This window comes from Danio rerio, chromosome 22, assembly GCF_049306965.1.
Source record: "Danio rerio strain Tuebingen ecotype United States chromosome 22, GRCz12tu, whole genome shotgun sequence".
Taxonomy (NCBI): Eukaryota; Metazoa; Chordata; class Actinopteri; order Cypriniformes; family Danionidae; genus Danio; species Danio rerio.
This window is the reverse complement of record NC_133197.1, coordinates 20,829,753-20,847,500: the sequence shown is the minus strand read 5'-3', so window position 1 is coordinate 20,847,500 and position 17,748 is coordinate 20,829,753. Positions and strand designations below refer to the sequence as shown.

At 37.2% G+C, this 17,748-nt stretch overlaps 1 protein-coding gene and 1 long non-coding RNA gene across 2 annotated transcripts in view; one reads left to right on the top strand and one right to left on the bottom strand.

Annotated features, from left to right (window-relative positions):
- Positions 1-17,748, bottom strand: part of LOC141380320 (uncharacterized) — a 371,642-nt gene that overhangs the window by 156,849 nt on the left and 197,045 nt on the right. The window lies entirely within an intron of this gene.
- The window catches only part of ssbp4 (single stranded DNA binding protein 4), a 91,846-nt gene that overhangs the window by 11,252 nt on the left and 62,846 nt on the right, over positions 1-17,748 (top strand). The window contains 2 exon segments of the mRNA NM_001202512.2: positions 3,280-3,352; positions 12,340-12,401. Of these exon segments, the coding sequence (NP_001189441.1) occupies positions 3,280-3,352; positions 12,340-12,401 (135 nt within the window).

Sequence of the window (17,748 nt, the reverse complement as noted above, 5' to 3'; positions counted from 1 at the left end):
AATGTAAATTCCTCTTTTTAGGCGTCAGTTACACTCTTAAAACTGTTGCACCAGAACAGTTCCATCATGTTGTCCTGACATGAAGTGGTTTAGTTTTGCTTTCACAAATTGAAGTGGATTGAGCATAAACAAATAAGTTGTCCTGTAGAAATCTCAAGAATTGTGTTGTTTTGGCTCATTTTAAACAAGTAGTTTGAATCATCATGTACATGGATGTTTGTGAACTATCATGGCATTGTGTGTTTCTGTCACGTTTCCGGGAAGAACACAAGCAGATGCTCTGCGTTTTTTGAGAAAAATGAAGTGTGACTCGTATTAGGCCACTTTTGTAGATGATGATGAATTTCCATTTTTCTAAATGTTAAATATGAATTAAATTAGAAGCAAAACTCTGAAATCTTTCCCCCGCATTGCACAAAAGTGTAACTTTGTTGACAGCTGTATATATACTTGAGGGTAGCTCTTAAAATGAGTACGTCTGATGAAACACCAAGAAATAATTCAGACGTTTGAGGGGAAAATGAGTCCTTGGTATTTGATCCTTGAAGCTGTTCTTCTGGAGATGCTCTTTAAATAGTAATGGGGAGTGTATTATGTGGACCGATAAGGCATTTTTTATTAGGGCTGTCAGTTTTCAACATTGAATTAGTTGGACGTATTTAATTGATTTAACTCTATTTATCAATGTATAAAACAAATGATATGTCATTTAAAACAAGATAGCACAGCTCTCAAAAATGGTTACTTAATTGCTTTGATGGTGAAACAAAGTACAATTTGTTTGAATGTAATATAATTATAAATTTAAAAACTGAAAACTTTCTACAATCATACTTTTTAAATTGGTTATTTTTTATATTTATACATATTTTGTGGTTCATAATTGACATTTCTTTTAACCCTTTCACACGTGGGTCTTAAATATTCCAGCTGACCCTCCTGCATGAGTTTATTTGTGATGGTTACATAGTGGCTTGATCACACCAAATATGCTTTTATGTTCCAAAAGCCGAGGCGCACCACACAGCCTTTTTTGTTGACACGAAAAAAAGCAGTGTGGTGTACTTTTTATGTCTCTAGGCAACGACTGAATCAGCTGGGTATTGTACACGAGTGTTGCTGTTGATATTGTTATTTTAATATTTGTAAATATTGTAAATTGTTAATTTTAAAATTGAATAATAATGTGATATTAAAGATTTGTGCTGTCATACATCTCCGTATAACTTAAAACAGCGACTGTTAGTCTCCCTTCCATCTTCAAAAGTCTCTGTAGTCGTCTTGACAACACAAACACGGCTGTCACCTCAACGGAACCCCGGCCTCTGCTTTCAATTGATTGGAGAATTAAAAAGAAGTGACTGACGTAATGTGCTTTTTCCGCTCAAAGTTGACTTTTTGTCAACTGCGAGCGCAGAAAAAACGAGGCGCGACAGGAAGTTAAAACGTGATGTGCGCAGGGCGCATAAGCAATGCCCAAAACACTCGCGACTGTTAGTAAACCGTTAAAAAAGGGTACCTCTCAATGCAAAACGCGCATTCAGTGTGATTAACCCCTTAGAATTCATCGCCCTATAAAGTTCCAATGACGATGCATCAAGTTTATCACATGACCCACCAGCCCCAATGATCTATGTAGATACAGTATCCTATTTTTATTTTTATTTTTTTGCCGTTTTCTGTAAATATTTACAAATGTTTTAATTGTATTGCAAAATTTCAAATACTCTGATTCTCAAATATGTGGTAGAAAATATATTTTGTCTTTTAAACAGCTTAATAATAAGAGGAAAAAAGATAAGAGAAGAAAAAGAGAAGTATTTATATTATTTATTAAATTACGCATTAATTGTATTTAGATGGGATACAGCTGAAGAAACTCATGTCAATATAGCATAATATAACAAAACTGTATTTTAATAGATTATGTTATACTGACGTGAGTATCTTCTGTTGTATCACATTTAGACTTCACTGCGAGGAAGAAGTCTAGATGGGATACAGCTGACTATACTCATGGCAATATAGCATAATTTTTGTGACAATGTACAACTAAAAATATTTTTACATAACCGCAAGGGCTGGGTTTAGAGTTGAGGTAGGGGTGTACTCTTATAAAATAGTAAAATGAATGCGTAATTTAATAAATATTATTAGAATTTCATATTAAATTCAGATCGCAGCTGTATCTCTTTTAGCAACAACTGCAGGGGAAATCCAAGCCGCTGGATTTATGTCATTTATGATTTATTCATAATTTTCTTCCAAAATTGTTAATCTAGGAGAGTATTAGAGAAAATATTCTTGTAAAATAAACAATGTGTATTTTACGTGAACAAAGCACATTGCCAGCCATATTAAAAAATATTTATTATTGCCTTCTCCATGGACATCCGTGTATTTTACAAACCTTAAATGTTTTGTTTTGCTTGTAGTTATGTGTATGTGAATGTCTAAAACCTAAAATAATTGTTATTTGTTTGAAAGCATGGGTATTTGAGAATTATGACTAGTGCTGCACACCTCTTTCTGTGCCATTTAGCAGTTGATGACGTGTGCTCTGAATGTTTAAATCACACCGGTGTGATCAGCCTTGGTTGGTCCCTGAGGCGTATGATCACACCAGTGTGATCATACATGTGAAAGGGTAAACAATAGTATAAGAAATTAGGATATTTTAGGAATTTCACCATGATCACTTCAGTCACAGTCCTCCAGAAATCTAATATGAAATCTGATTTCTGATTATATTTAAATAACATTTATTATCATGATCAAAGTTGAAAATGGTACTGCTTGATCTTTTTTATAAAAAGTGTTATTGATGTATAAGATGAACATTTTTTTAAAAGGCGAAATCTGTAAAAATGTTAGCTTCTTTACTGTCACTTTTAATAAAATAAGTGCAAAATTAAATAAATCAAACCCAAAAACGTTTGGTTAAGAGTGTTTTTAAATTAAATTCCCCTTGCATTGATACTGACTTCACAAACCTGGCCAGACATTAGCTGCTGACATGAAAACTCCTTGCCTTCACCCAATTTTCACTAGTCTTCATTTCCAAGAATGTTTTTGCACCCAAGCGCCTGCGAGGTTTCAACATGCACCAGATATAATTGCTGTAATGTGTTTGCTTGTCCACCTAGAATGGGAGAGCCAGTGGAACTGCATTTTTCTCTCTTGAATTTTGGGACCAACCCAAAATTGATGATTTAAAGAAGAAAGAGCCCTCTATTCCACTGAGATTTACAATGCATTTTTCCCCCTCTTGTCTTGCAGGTTAGCTTTATACGTGTATGAGTACTTGCTTCATGTTGGCGCACAGAAATCAGCACAGACCTTCCTATCAGAGGTGAGTGGTATCATCTTTATAAAGAAAACAATTGCGTTGTTATATAGTTCTTTAAATGTATGTGAATGAGTTTAAGGCCTTGTTCAGAGGCAGGGGTCCAATCAATAGTGTCGGAAATATTTTAACCTTGAACTTCCAGATGTTGTTGGAAAAGGTGTTCCCGTTAAGCCTGGTAACTGGGGTTTAAATGTTTCTCTGATTTTTTTTAAATCATACATTTGTTTTAGAGGCAAAAAAAATTCTATTGTCCCCTTAAAGGGATAGTTTGCCCACAACTGAGAAAACATTTACTCACCCTTGACTTGTTCCATAGCAGTGTTTTGTTTGTTTCAAAGCAGTTTTAAACTTTTTGTTTTGTTGAACAGAAAAGAAGATGTTTTGCAGCATGTTGGAAACCTGTAACCATTGACTTTCATGGTAGGAAAAGCAAATGGTATGGATGTCAATGGTTACAGGTGTCCAACATTTTTCAAAAGTTCTTTTGTGTTCAACACAAAATTTCAAAAGTCAGGGGTAAGTACAAGATGGCAGAGTTATCATTTTTTATTTGAACTATTTCTTTAATATTCCTGGACACAAACCCTCAGTGTTCTGTATAGTTTTCGGGCTACCAGAGCAAAAATGAAAGCTAGTGATGGGAAGTTCAGATCATTTTACTGACTCTGACCTTTGAGCCTCGTTCATTAAAATAAATTAATCATTTTTTTTAGTCATTTCGAGTAATTTCAGTCATGTTGAGTCATTTCGAGTTGAGTCATTTTGTTCATTTTGTGTCATTTCGGTTATGTCTTTCATGTCGTTCATGTCGTTCATTTCGTTTATGTCCTTCGTATCGTTCACGTCCTTCATTTCGTTCATGTCGTTCATTTTGTTCAATTCGTTCATTTTTGTTCAATTTGCCAAAATATTAATAAAATGTTACGAGATGCTTCCTAACTCATCTACAACTAGCCCAAACATTGATCACACTACAAACAAGTCATATCTCGAAAGCTATAAGAAAGAGAAAATTATAATTTATTGTTTACCTGCTCTTTTTTTCTATGATTAGTTCAGCTCACCTCTTCTGACAGCTCTTCAAATTTAAGTGGTTCTTTCACGTCACACTGACAGTCCCGTATAAGCTTAACCAAAGTACACAGTCTGAGCCGGAAAGAGCCATGATTAGTTCACCTTTGGAGTCTTCTGTTTTTTGAGTCGTTCGTTCGTCACGTGACAGCATTTAAGCATTTAGCATTTGGCTTCTGTTATTTCACGTGAGGAACGAAGGACTCAAATCGAGGACTCAACAAATTAACGGACAGATCTTTTCCCTGCTCTAAATGCATATGACTGGCTTCTGTCTTTCAAGTGATAAACGAATGACTGAAACCTGATAGAAGACTCAACAGGAACTAATCTTCTTCACCTGCACCAATGTGTGCGTGCGCAAATGAATAAATGACTCCCTGAGAGAACTCATCTTTTTGAGTAATACAAAAGATTTGTTAAAAATGAACGACTCATTCAAGAACGAGGCTTGGCAGTTTGGCCTAAAATTAAAATCTCGATTAGTTAAACATTTTAACTCGATTATGATTAATAAACGATTCTTATAGTTCTTTAGTTACCAAGCCGACCTATCACAGAGCTTGTGCTATCCATCGTCGGGACGAGTAGTTAAATTTTTTGAGGGGTCAACATCGGCATCAGTCACGGCGAGGAGTATGCGAACATGTAAAAGCAGCTCTAGACCATACACTGCGCTTGACGCAGATCTGTAAACAGAGCAGGTTCACGTGACTCCTCACACGGTAGGGGAAGTATTGAAAAAATTGACCTGGAAAAATTTGATCGATTATAGGTTCCAAATGTCGATTTGATTACTTTTTGAATAATCGCCCAGCCCTAAGAACGACCAATCAATAATGAAAGCTGCGGCTCTTTGTATTGTTTTTTGTAGTCTGTTTTTGTTAAGAAGTAAGTGAGAAAGTTGTAAGTTGTGTGAGCTTAATTAGCAGTATTATATATATTGCAAGATCAGATATATACATTTGCCTATAAACCTTCAGCTAAAAGATATCAGGAAAGTATCTACAAAGCACAAAAAAGACTAAGATCGACACAGCAACGATTGTGTTTTTTGATCGTGTAATTCAAAAAGTTTTGCATCCATACGCCTATTGTATCAAGGAATGTCTGCGTCCACATAGTAACGGGAAATATGGGCAATAAAACAACATGTAATATGTTTGCCACACCTAAGGAGCCAAAGAATAACATAAAATCACAGTAGGCGTGCACATTCATTTTTTCTTAAAGTACAGACAAGAAGATGATGGTGAATCCACGTATATTAGATGCATGTAACTGATATTACATAAGTCATCTAGTTGATACAGCATCACTAGGTTTTTGTTGTAGTAGTGCTAATAAACTTAGCAACGTCTGCAGCACAAACACTGCTCTTTAATCCGCTATTGTTGTTGTTGTTACGTGCAGGATTCTCTTCCTTCTTTCATAAAGTGGCGTTTTGCCTATCTACATGGCTCCGCATGATTTTCTCACTCTGTAATTCGTCATTCAAAAAGCTTGTGGACACCGGCATTGTGGACTAAAGGTCGAACTCGAAACAATATTCAACTTTTGCCTATTGGCTTAAATCTGGAACCATGTGGGCAGGGCGTAAAATTTACATAATATATATACGGTATAAAAAACAAAAAATGTCCCCGTCATCTTCTTCCATCGTTAAACAAAACACATTACTAATACCAAATTTAGGTCACACTTTATTTTGATTGTCTGTTTGTTGAATTGAAGTTACATCTTATGAGATTTTAAGCAGACTGTTTGGGGTTAGGGTTAGTGTAAGTTGACGTACTTGCAAAGTTTCTTATAGTCGGTTAAATGTCTATTAAAGGAGCAGATATGAGCAGATATTAAGCAGACAGTCTACTAATACTCAAATGGACCATCAAAATAAAGTGTTATCCAATTTTAAACAGGACTTTATTGTCAGTCAGCATTTAAGTTTTAAACCAATGTTTATCCAATATGAAAGCAAGTAAAAAAAAACTTTAAAGGGATATATCATCCAACAAATGAAAATGTACAGGTTTTCATGTAAACATTTAAAAGTAAATTTTTTACTGTTGAACCAAAAAGAAGATATTTTGAAGAATGTTGGAAACCTGAACCCACTGAAAAGGTAGGGCGGAAAAAAAAGTGGAAGTCAATGGCACTAGTTTTCAACATTCTTCAAAATGCATTGCGTTCAACAGAAAAAAGAAACCATTAAGTTTGTAAATGGAGAATTTTCAGTTTTGGACAAACTATCCCTTTAATAAAGGAAAGTGTCATTGCTGTAGAATTACGCAATATTCCACTGATGATTCTAGAAATCGTCTTTGGCGCCACTGAGGGGGCGCAATCAGAGTATTAACATTCAGCTACTACCAGCGTAGTAAAGTGGATTGTCATAACGCTTTTTACAGGGTGGTGGAGCTTCTGCTGTAGATGGTGTCAGTGCTGCTCTCAGTATATGAACATCATATGGAGCTTGAGCACACTACAGGTCTGGAGTGGAGGTGATGCCACCACTTCTGTTCAGAACTGCTCTTAAACCCCGACTGCACATTAAAAGTCTGATTTAAAGTTGGCCTCTGTGGAAACGGGTGCAAATGGTTTCTAATACTCTCTCGATCTCCTGATCTGCTGTAATGCACTCTTTCAGGGCTGATCTAAGACATTTGTGAGTTTGTCGTCTTTGTGGTATGAAGTTGTACAGACTTTCTTTCCTTTATTTGAATAAAGACGTGTACTCGTTTTAATTGTGACTGAGTCACTGACAGAGATAGAAACATCAAGTGTTGTCTAGTATAAAAAAAAGATTACTATTTATTATTATCATTTAGATCGTGAAATATGTGAGTTAGCCTGTAAGTTAAATCTATATATATATTTATATTTATGTCATTTAATTAGAAAAGTGGCAGTTTATTTATTCAATATGTGGAAACAAAAAATGCATTTGAATATAGAAAGTGGTTTTACTACAGTAAACAGGTGGGTTGAGCCTATTTGGCTTATTCAGAACTCAAGTGGCTATGCCATATATATGCCATATAATATATATTGTGATGGTGATTTTCGAAAGTATTACATCGATTTGTTAATGATTATTATTACCATTTGAAGAGTCTGCCCATACAGTTTGATAAAGCGATGTGACCCGGAAGTCGCTTTGCGTGACATCACACTTAAAAAGCAAATTACCTTAAATCTTGATTTAAAAATGTTGAGGAGAATATGTGTCCCAAAATCTGTCAGTCATACCTCATGAATTCTATTGAGCGTCTCAGTTGATGGTCTGAATGAATTTGAAAGCTGTTTTTGCCATGATCTGTTTTCGTAGTTCTAAAGATGCGTAAATGTTAATTGTTTGACATTATAAGACATTAACAAGATGGTGTAACTCTTCCTCAGTGCTTCAGGACCTTTACAGATTGTGAACTTTTCAAATGTTATCATCTATCTTACTGCATTTGCCGTGGTCCTCTGGTACCTGCTGTGTTTGTTTGTGTGGGTATCATTAAGCGCTCACAGTGCACTTCCAAAAGCTTCCAGGTTTTTTTATTATTATTTTTTTTTATTAATGTTTTGCTCAGACAAAGTTTGACAAAGATGAAGCACTATGCCAAAGTCTGGCCTTGTGCTTGTGAGATCCTCCTGGGACGTTGGTCAGACAGGTAATGTGTTGTTTATGAATTTTAGCCAGTGTAGGGTGGTACTGTAGTGTATACATATATTTAAAAAGCACTGTCTTTAAAAGTTTAGCTGGAGTTCAATACTAAAATTACACATTTCAGTACACGGACAACTGATGTGGCTTTCAATAAATGAACAGAGGTTATTTCACTTATTAATTTAGATGATGAATAAACTATAATACAGTAGAATTAAAATATACAAATGAAATAAACTCGTGTTTTTAATTGCGAGATTTGAATTTGATTAGTTTCTTGTTAAAGTTACAAAAATACTTGATTCAAGCTTAGCTTTGTTATTTGATTAATTAATAATTTAATAAGCATGTTTGGCTGGTGGAATATGACCTGCTGTCGCGTTAAGAGCTGCATGGGTCCGATTTTCTGCTACACATGTCTTTTCATGTATGTGTTCTGGTCGTCTGTGTAGTGGAGTGCATGCACACAACAGCACTAGGTTTCTTAAATTAAATATTTCTTAAATATTTCTTAAATTCTTAAATTAAATATTGATTAATTGCACAGCCCTATAATGTTTGCCAATTGAATTGTCGAAAATTTAAGCCCTATTCATACCAACAGTGTCTTTATCGCTGCTTGTAGCTTGTGGCTCTCGGTTTGGTCAGAAGTAAGCATTCCCACTACTGGTTGCCAAGATTTGTTTGTGAGTGGAGTTGTCTCCATTATGTATAAATTTCTTGGTTTTCTTGCAGCTAAAATCAAATTTGCAGTAATTTTCTTTCGGCTTAGTTCCTTATTTATCAGGGGTCACCACAGTGGAATGAACCGCCAACTAGTCTGACATATGTTTTATGCAGCGGATGCCCTTCCAGCTGCAAGCTTCCAGTTTTTGGAATCACTCATACACTCTCGCATTTACACATGCACTTACACACTATGGACAATTTAGTTTATCCAATTCACTTATAGCACATGTCTTTGGACTGTGGGGGAAATTGAAGCACCCAGAGGAATCCCACACGAACAAGGGGAGAACATGCAGACTCCACACTTAAGTGTCAGCTGGCCCAGCTGGGAGTCGATCCAGCGACCTTCTTGCTGTGAGGTGACAATGCTAACCACTGAGCCACCATGCCACCCCGTTAAAAACTAACATTTGAGAAGAATTAGTACATGTTTTTAATTTCAACAAGGACAGTGACAGCTATAGTATCCATATATGAATGTTTGCTTGTCTGGGTTGACTGAACTAATTCAGGCTTATCAAGTACTACCAGCTGGTTCAGAAGTAATGGCTGAATGACCTACACTTTACTGGCTTCACTCCAGATTGTATTCACTTGTGAAAGTGCATTTTGTATATTTTTTGTCTCTTGACATGTCATCATCCTATCGCAAATGGTCTGTAGGGTTGTCACGATACTGGAATTCAGTACCATTTGATACTAAAGTTTTAAAAACTTTTTTTCATTTCATTTTCATTTCCCACTAACATTTGAGCGCACGTTCTTAAACAGCGCTGATTTGCCGTTGTGTTCACATGCTCAACAGTAATGACCGTGATTGGATGGAAGGTCATCAGTTCACCAAACTTGCTGCTGTTTACTGAGTGTAACACTGACACAGGGACACTGGAGCGTTTCAAAGTCATGTTGATCAGCTGGTTTGTCTATAAGCTACGAACGATCCGCTGATGAATCGTGGCTTTCAAATGCTCCACTGTCCCTGTATCTGTGTTTGCACTCCATAAACAGTGGTGAGTTTGGTGAACTAATGACCTTTAAGGCCAATCACAGTCATTTCTGTTGAGCATGTGAACACAACGGCAAATCAGCACTGTTTAAGAATGTGCTCAATATCACTCAAATGTTAGCGGGAAATGGACGTTTTTAAAACTTTAGTATCGCTTGGTACCAAATTCCAGTATTGTGCATTCCTAATGGTCAGTGTTGCTCTTGTTGCCGAAAATTGCCAATTTTCTATTGAAATGATTGGGATTGTGCCGCTTTATTGCTGCATGAAGCTGGAGGTATGGAAGGGGCTTTAGACTAGTGACATACAATAAATGTTTATTTTTTATGTTATTGCCATTGGCTCGATAATTAAAATTAAGGTTGACATATTAAAACTGATAAACAATTGATTATGTCTATTTGTTTGAACTCTTTTAAATGCATGCTGCTGGTCATAAACGTTTCGTTCTACACTAATTGCATGTGGTAGGAAGAAATTTCTTTTCAGTTTCCTGTTGTTAAGGTTTTAAAATAATTCTAGTCGTCTATTATATTGGATGGGTATCATTATCTATATCAATCCAACCTAGTAGCCTACTTTCAGAAGGGTAAATTCTCCAACTAGGGATATATATAAGCCTGCAAAATTAGACGTTGTTCTGTAAGCAAATATTAAACAGTCAACAAGTCAACAGATGGCTGTGTTTACCAATGTTTCAGTGTTTTTGTAACGGCGATAGGGCGTCAACATGCGTGCCGTCGACAGTCATCATTACCGCCGTTGCTATTCAATTAGGCCGACGCTCATCAGATCTCAAGACCTTAGCGCAGGCACACTCGTACACCACAGGGGAGGTCTTTCGGCCCAGGCAGGTACACAGCAGGAGGACGCACCTGTGCACTGAAGCTTAATGAGGGAGCAGTCACCTGCTTGTTCCCTTTGCCACCTCACAATTACTGCTGAAACTCCCTCTACTTACACCTTGGACCTCAAGGGGCTACACAACACTGCACTGATCAGCAAAAACACACACACACACATGCACATACCCACTTTAAAACATTGTTAATCAGTCCCTTACATCAGAGAGACTCCAATAATGCACATCAGCTTTTTTGGGTGAATAGTTATGGACAGGGCATGTTCTAAAATCAATACGTCTGCTTGGAAAAGTACAGTGCTAGGTTGAGGAGATGTAATTTTTAATGATGTCTTGATTTAGTGTATAAAATCACCATTACTAACAACTAAAAGGTTTGGTTACATATTGAAGACTTTGGTCACCATGTGTGTGACGATATGAAACAACAATTTTAAATTCATACACATTAACACAGGTGACATGGTTGCATTAAGTTCTATTTAAGCAATGAAATCTATTGAGAAGTCTATATAATGCTAATACATATGCAGGTCAACCAATGTGGCCTAGAGCTGTAAAAGTTAGGCAGATAGGGCCCGAGCCTGACAAGTACATTTTGATTGACGGCTTTTTAAAAGGCCGAACTCGATTATAGCACAACATTATTTAAATGTGCACATGCACACACTTCTTTTGCCTTTTTTCAAGAATGAGTCATTTATACGCATTTTAACATGATTTATTCATAACAAACGTAGGCTATAGGCCACTTGGAAGTTGGAACAAAGAATTAAAATAAGTCCTCTGTAATATCATTACAACTCAGCCCTCTAAATAGGCTTAGGTACACACATTTAGCCTTTAAACTAGCCAACACACAAATAAAAATAGGTATTTCCTAGCAAATTAAATTAAAATAAATTCTAAATTATGACTGGTATTTGGCAATAACTAAATTTAGATAAAGGCTCTGCGAGATTTGTTTCATCACTTCTTTTCACTGTCTGGCCTTAAGGCTACGGATAAGCTGAATAATAAAAGAATAATGCCAATATTAACCTATATACTTTGTCTACATTATGATTTTATGGTTTAATTATTCGTTAGTTTTAATTTGAATATCGCTTACTAGCCAGGATTAGGCTATGTGTTTTTGTGGAGAAACATTATTAAATCCACTGGAGATGGCTTTAACGCAGTCCTGCTCTCACTGATGGTGCGTCCAGCAGATCTGGACACTTTTACTGCTGCTGCTGCTAGCCGAGATGCATAGTTCTGATCTGGCTAATTTTGCAAGTTTTGGTTAAAATTGTTTGTTCATGTTCCACCAGCCAAGAACATCACATAACTATTAATTTACTGCACCAACCCGAGCCAGGCCCGACACCATCTAAAATGATAGAAATTAAGCCTGAACCTACCGTAACCCGGCAAAGATCTTCAGCTCTATTGTGACCTAATTATACCTCCTCTTCAGCTAATCATTTGGACAACACTGCAATGAAAGTGTAGTGTACATCCATAGTTTTGAATGACTTTTCCATTGGTCTGCTGAACTATAGGCTCAATTTGTTGTTCATTGCTTTGCTGTTGAAATGGAGCCTTTTACCCGTAGTTAATTTGTTCAGAACCTGCTCTATTCATACTTGACCTCTTCTCCCTCTGTCTCTGCACCTTTTTAGATCCGATGGGAGAAGAATATCACATTAGGAGAGCCTCCTGGATTCCTGCACTCATGGTGGTGGTATGTATCGATCTTGTAACTCAAAACCCATAACATTCTCTGTCGGTATGTCCATGCTGGCCGTTAGCAGCAATAGATGAGCCTAAATGAATGATGGTCCATTATTCTTGGAAGTAGGTATCTCCTTTTTACAGTTATGCTACACAGCGTTAGGCCAAGCAAAATGAGCAGCAGAGGTAATGTGTGATTGGATTGCTGTGGATAGATTTAAAAGATGACTGTTGGCTGATTTCAAAACAGCTTTGTGTATTTGCCTTTGATGGCATCCTCACTGTGAACCTTAACTATGGTAGATAGCATAATTAATGTGAATAAATTAGTCCAATTAAAGTGATGGCTCTGAGGGGTGTATAACCAGTCCATTCAGTAAGGTCTATTAGGCCCCGTTTACACTATCAGGTCTTGATGCCCAATTCTGATTTGTTGCCTATATCTGGATTTTTTTGTCTGTCCATTTACACGTTCTTTTAATTGTGACCCATATCTGATTCATGTGTTTACACTTGCCATACAATTTACGCTGTCGCGTATTCGCAAAGGCGGGTTCTAGCATCTGCGCCACACTAGCCACGATGGAAGAAATTGTCTTGCTTTTAGCTCTGCGATATTTGCGAAGATTGCCCAACTTTAAAATGATTTTGAGGCAGAGTTGGAGAAGGAGGGAAAGGACCAACATTGCAGCTTGCGCCTATGGTTTATATATGGTGTCCTTCACCATTCAGAGGAATTTGTGGGTACGAAAGAGATCTCAGTTCTGGTGGAAGCAAATTGTATCGACTGATCATTTTCCTCCTCCGTGTTTCCTCTGTTGTTGTTGTTTACCGCGTCGGCTTCTCCACACATGCTCTTCCTTCTCTGTCATTAAACCACGGAGATGTACCACAATGTCGCAAGTTTAATGACGTACAAAACGCAATGCCTCAATAAATTCGATCTGCCTGTTTACATGATAGTCGCATTGTCACATATCTGATTTATTTTCACATATGACGGAGGCATAAAAACCGATCTCTGAATATCCGAATGCATGTGTTTTTTCATGTTTACACAGTTATAGAACAGATTCGATCTTTGTCTCATATGAGCAAGAAATTCAAAATTGGGTCACATTTAACTGCCATTGTAAACGGGGTCTTATTCACAGACTTGTTAAAGAAACACGGTTTCTTAGTTTGTTTAACCAGTCTTGGTCAACCAGTTGGTTGTTAGTGAAAAATGTGACTCTGCTAATGGACTAAGAAGAAGATGCTATGAAAAAGCCTGCAATTAGCTGGTTATTTCAGCATGAAACCTTTAATTCCTGCCAGGTTTTTGTCCTCAATGTCTCCGTGTTGCAGTTACATTTATGTGCTCTCCTAAAGTGTTAGTGACCAGCAAAGGTTATGTGTGATTTGCTCTGAAATGATTTAAATATGACTATTAGTTGATTATCTGTTCGTTTGCCCAACCATGTTGTTTTTTGAGATTGTAATTGCATACATTTGTAAATGTGGGTAGTACATGTTTAGTGGAGCGTAGATTAAAGGCAAGTGAAGAGTTTAGATGCAAAACCCTCTAAATCCATCAGACCTCTTTTTTTTTGTAAATATAAATAGCTTACATTAGCAAATAAAACACAAGGTTGGCCTGCTGGGCAAAAAGGGGATGTCTCAGACACTTTTAGAAGCTGTCGTTCATTCATTCTCATCATACTCAAGGTCTCTTTTTCGTCTCTTGTTTATTCTCATAGCGTCCATGTGGGATAAAAGTATGGCATCTTAACTTCGTCTTTCGTAAATCGGACTCATTTAAAGTAGCGCCACTACGCAATAAAAACATTATGAATGCATGCTTGGTGTTAGACTTTCAGCAGTGAAAATTTAACCACACTGACATGAACTAAAGTGAACTTCAACTATGAAAACTGAACTGATGTAGTTTCAATTTATTAAAACTTTTATGTTAAGCTGCTTTGACACAATCTACATTATAAAAGTGCTATAGAAATAAACATGAATTGAATTGAATGTTACACTTCTGACTGTATAGTGGGTCTTTTCTTATAATACATATGAGTTTTGAGGTGAGAGACGTTTTCATTTGCCATTCACTGACAGTCGGACAACCTAATCCAATTCATCAAACACCATCTTTTAAAATCTTAATCGTAAGTGGAGTAAATCCATCTCCTCATAAATAAGCCAGTGTATCAGCAAGCCGTTTCATTGAAAACATATGATTCGATTCGTGCCTTCTGATTGGTTCTCAGGACATAGTGGCTTTTGCTATCAAAAGCAAGTGGCGTTTAGAGGCTTTTGCTAACAAACTGTTATTTCTGAATGTGCTGACGCTGCGATTTAGATGATTTCAAGCTAAAATATTTGTTGAACATGTACTACGTGCCTAAAGCATTCACTCAATGTCATTAGCTCATTTTTTGCATAAGTGGCGTTTAGCGGCTTTTGCATCTGAACTCTTCCAAGTGCAATCTGTTGCATAGTACATGGATCCACATGATGTGGATGCTGCTGAACGATTCATCAGCAAAGTTTGGATTTACTTTGAATTACAACCAAATCGGTGTCTCATCTTACACATATGATAAATGATACATAGATATGACAAATCGTCACTTTCAAGGTACGGTTCACTAACAAGGTTTTGACTGCATCAAATTCTTACCTGCTGACATATTTAAGACAGCGATAGTTTTTGCTACATTAATTCTTCCATGGCGGGGCGCCACACCAAAATTCATCCCGCAACGGCATTACGACATTACAGTGTTTTTTTGATAGTGGGTCATAATCGCACCAAAACGTATTTAGGTGAATTATAACAGTGCAAACTTTTTCTGTAGTTGTAGTTGTGTTGTGCAGTTTTTGTTTAACCCTTTAAGGTGACATGCTGACTGACTGACTGACTGACTGACAGGTGCATGATGCGAGAGGCCAGCAAACACAACGTAGCTTTCAGTTATGATGAACTGAATTTATAGATTATAGAAGTTATAGATTAAGGTCTATGGCTCTGCATACAATGACTTTATCTTAGTTTAGTTTATAGCCATTTCACTTAACTACAGGATGCATTAAAGGAGCAGTAGGTGATCTGCCAAAATGCTAATCGGTTAGCATACTAGCTTTGGACGGCAGGGAAGGGACTGTACTTCAAAGCCATGACTCCTGAAATTGCAAACGTCCGCACTGCAACACGACAGCAGACAACTAACTAGTTCCTGTTTATGTAAGTGGATGTAGTGGTTGGCCAGCGGCATGCAGGAATTATATCTGTTACTAAGCCACACTTACATGCTATTTCATAGCGTATATTCAAAGTAGCAAGGTGAACAATATCGGGAGCGCGTCACAGGCTCATGATTGTTGTGTAAACGTAGCCTAAAGTAGAACCTTACTTGGAACAACAGATTGTTGCTAGCGAAGAACATAGCTTTGGTTTTAACTAATGGAGTAGTAAGAAGACGCTATAAACCAGTTTGGACTAGCTTGCAAATTCATGCCAAACTAAGCTGGGCATTTCAGCAGAGAGTCCTTGTTTGCTAGAGTTTTTTTTTTATCCTCTGGTGATTTTTTTAGAAAGACATACTGTATTGTAAATCTTTTATCTTTTAACTGTCAAGCCAACGATACCCAACAGAAGAATCAATTCACTAGACTGTTTCAATCTGTCAATAACCAAATAAAATACGGCATCTATCATTACTTGAGAACCCCAAGTTTGTCTGGACTTCACCACTTCAAAATGAAGATCAGTGTGTGCCGATCACAGTCTTGTGTTCATGTATCACACTCAACTTATTCTCCATCTTGGATTACTGGCTCCCCTCTGTGAGATTATTGGGAGTCTAATAGGTTCTGGAGGGTCCCTGTATAGTGTTGACACTATTGGAGGGCCGTCTGTCTGGAGCAATAGCACGTAGAAGCGGGGGGACGTGTCAGGGTTTTTCAGGACTCGGAGGGGCCACAGAGTACCGCCCTCTTCACCGACCCCCTCCCCCAAACAAAAGGGCCAGATGGTAAGGGAAAGCCAACCCCTCCCCCCGGTGCGTACCCCCACCAACCTTTGTCTGGAGGCCTATCCTTTGTTTGCGGAAGAACCCTCAAACGGATTAACTCCTTGCATTCCAGTCTTCTTTGTGTTAAACAGCCAAATCTCCTTCTCCAATGCACCCCCCCTCACCTCCTGCATTTTCTTTCCTTCTGTCTAAGGCAGTTTCCTGTTGTAAGGGGGTTTGAATGGTAGCACCAGGCTCTGGGGTGGGGCAGAGGGGGTGGAGGCAAAGTTTGGAGAGAGGGGCAGTCATCCACATCTGTTATAAGGCGAGTGAGGGGTTGGGGGTCGCGGGTTTTAGTCGGGGTGCAGGTGTGAATCCTAAAAAAGGACGACCGTTTGTGATTAATCTTGTGCATAGATTTGTTTAATCGATGTCTTGTGAGCAACGCAGGGCCACAGAAATGTTACATGGATATATTTCGGATGGCTTAAGGCTGGCATCCTTCTATAAGAAGGATTTCTGTGTAACTTGGGAACAAATATGTGACCATGGACCACAAAACCAGACTTATGTTGCACAAAAATACACTAAATCAGTCTTTTTTTGACATCCTTTATGCCAAATTCATTAGAATATTAAGTAAAGATCATGTTTCATGAAGAAAAAATGTTATCACATCCAAATACTGTCCTCTTCTAACAAGCCAAACATCAATGAAAAGCTTATTTATGCAGCTTTAAGATGATTTATAACTCTCAATTTTATAAATCAGACACTTCTGACAGGTGTTTGTGGTCCAAGGTCTAACATGCAGTAGAAAAAAGAAAAAGTGTTGTGATTTTTGTGTATGTGTTTACATTAGACCTGGATTTTGAACACAACATGTTTTGAAAAGATCGATCATACCGCGTACATTTTTTCCCCATTCTCTTTTCTGATATTCCACAGTCATCCTGAATGCAAAAAGAAAAGGCAGCTAATTTACATGTTATGCAGATAAACCCTTAGGTCAGGTCATGTTGTACAATAATGCGTTGATGCTGAGAGCAAAAGAAACATCTGTGGGTTAACAAATAGAGCCAAAGCTTTTCTTTTGTGTTGTCTGATTGCATTAATTTATGCATGAACTTTGGATAATTTTGTATAACAAGTGTTATCTGTGTTATACTTCTGATATGAAGATTAAGTTTAAAGATATAATTCACCCAAAATGTTTATTTACTTACTGTTTAACTTTCTTTATTTTGTTGAACACAAATGGAGATATTATGAAGAAATCTGGAAACCTGTAGCCATTAACTTCTATATATTCTTTCATGCTATAAAACTAATGGAAGTCAATAGTTAGTTAGA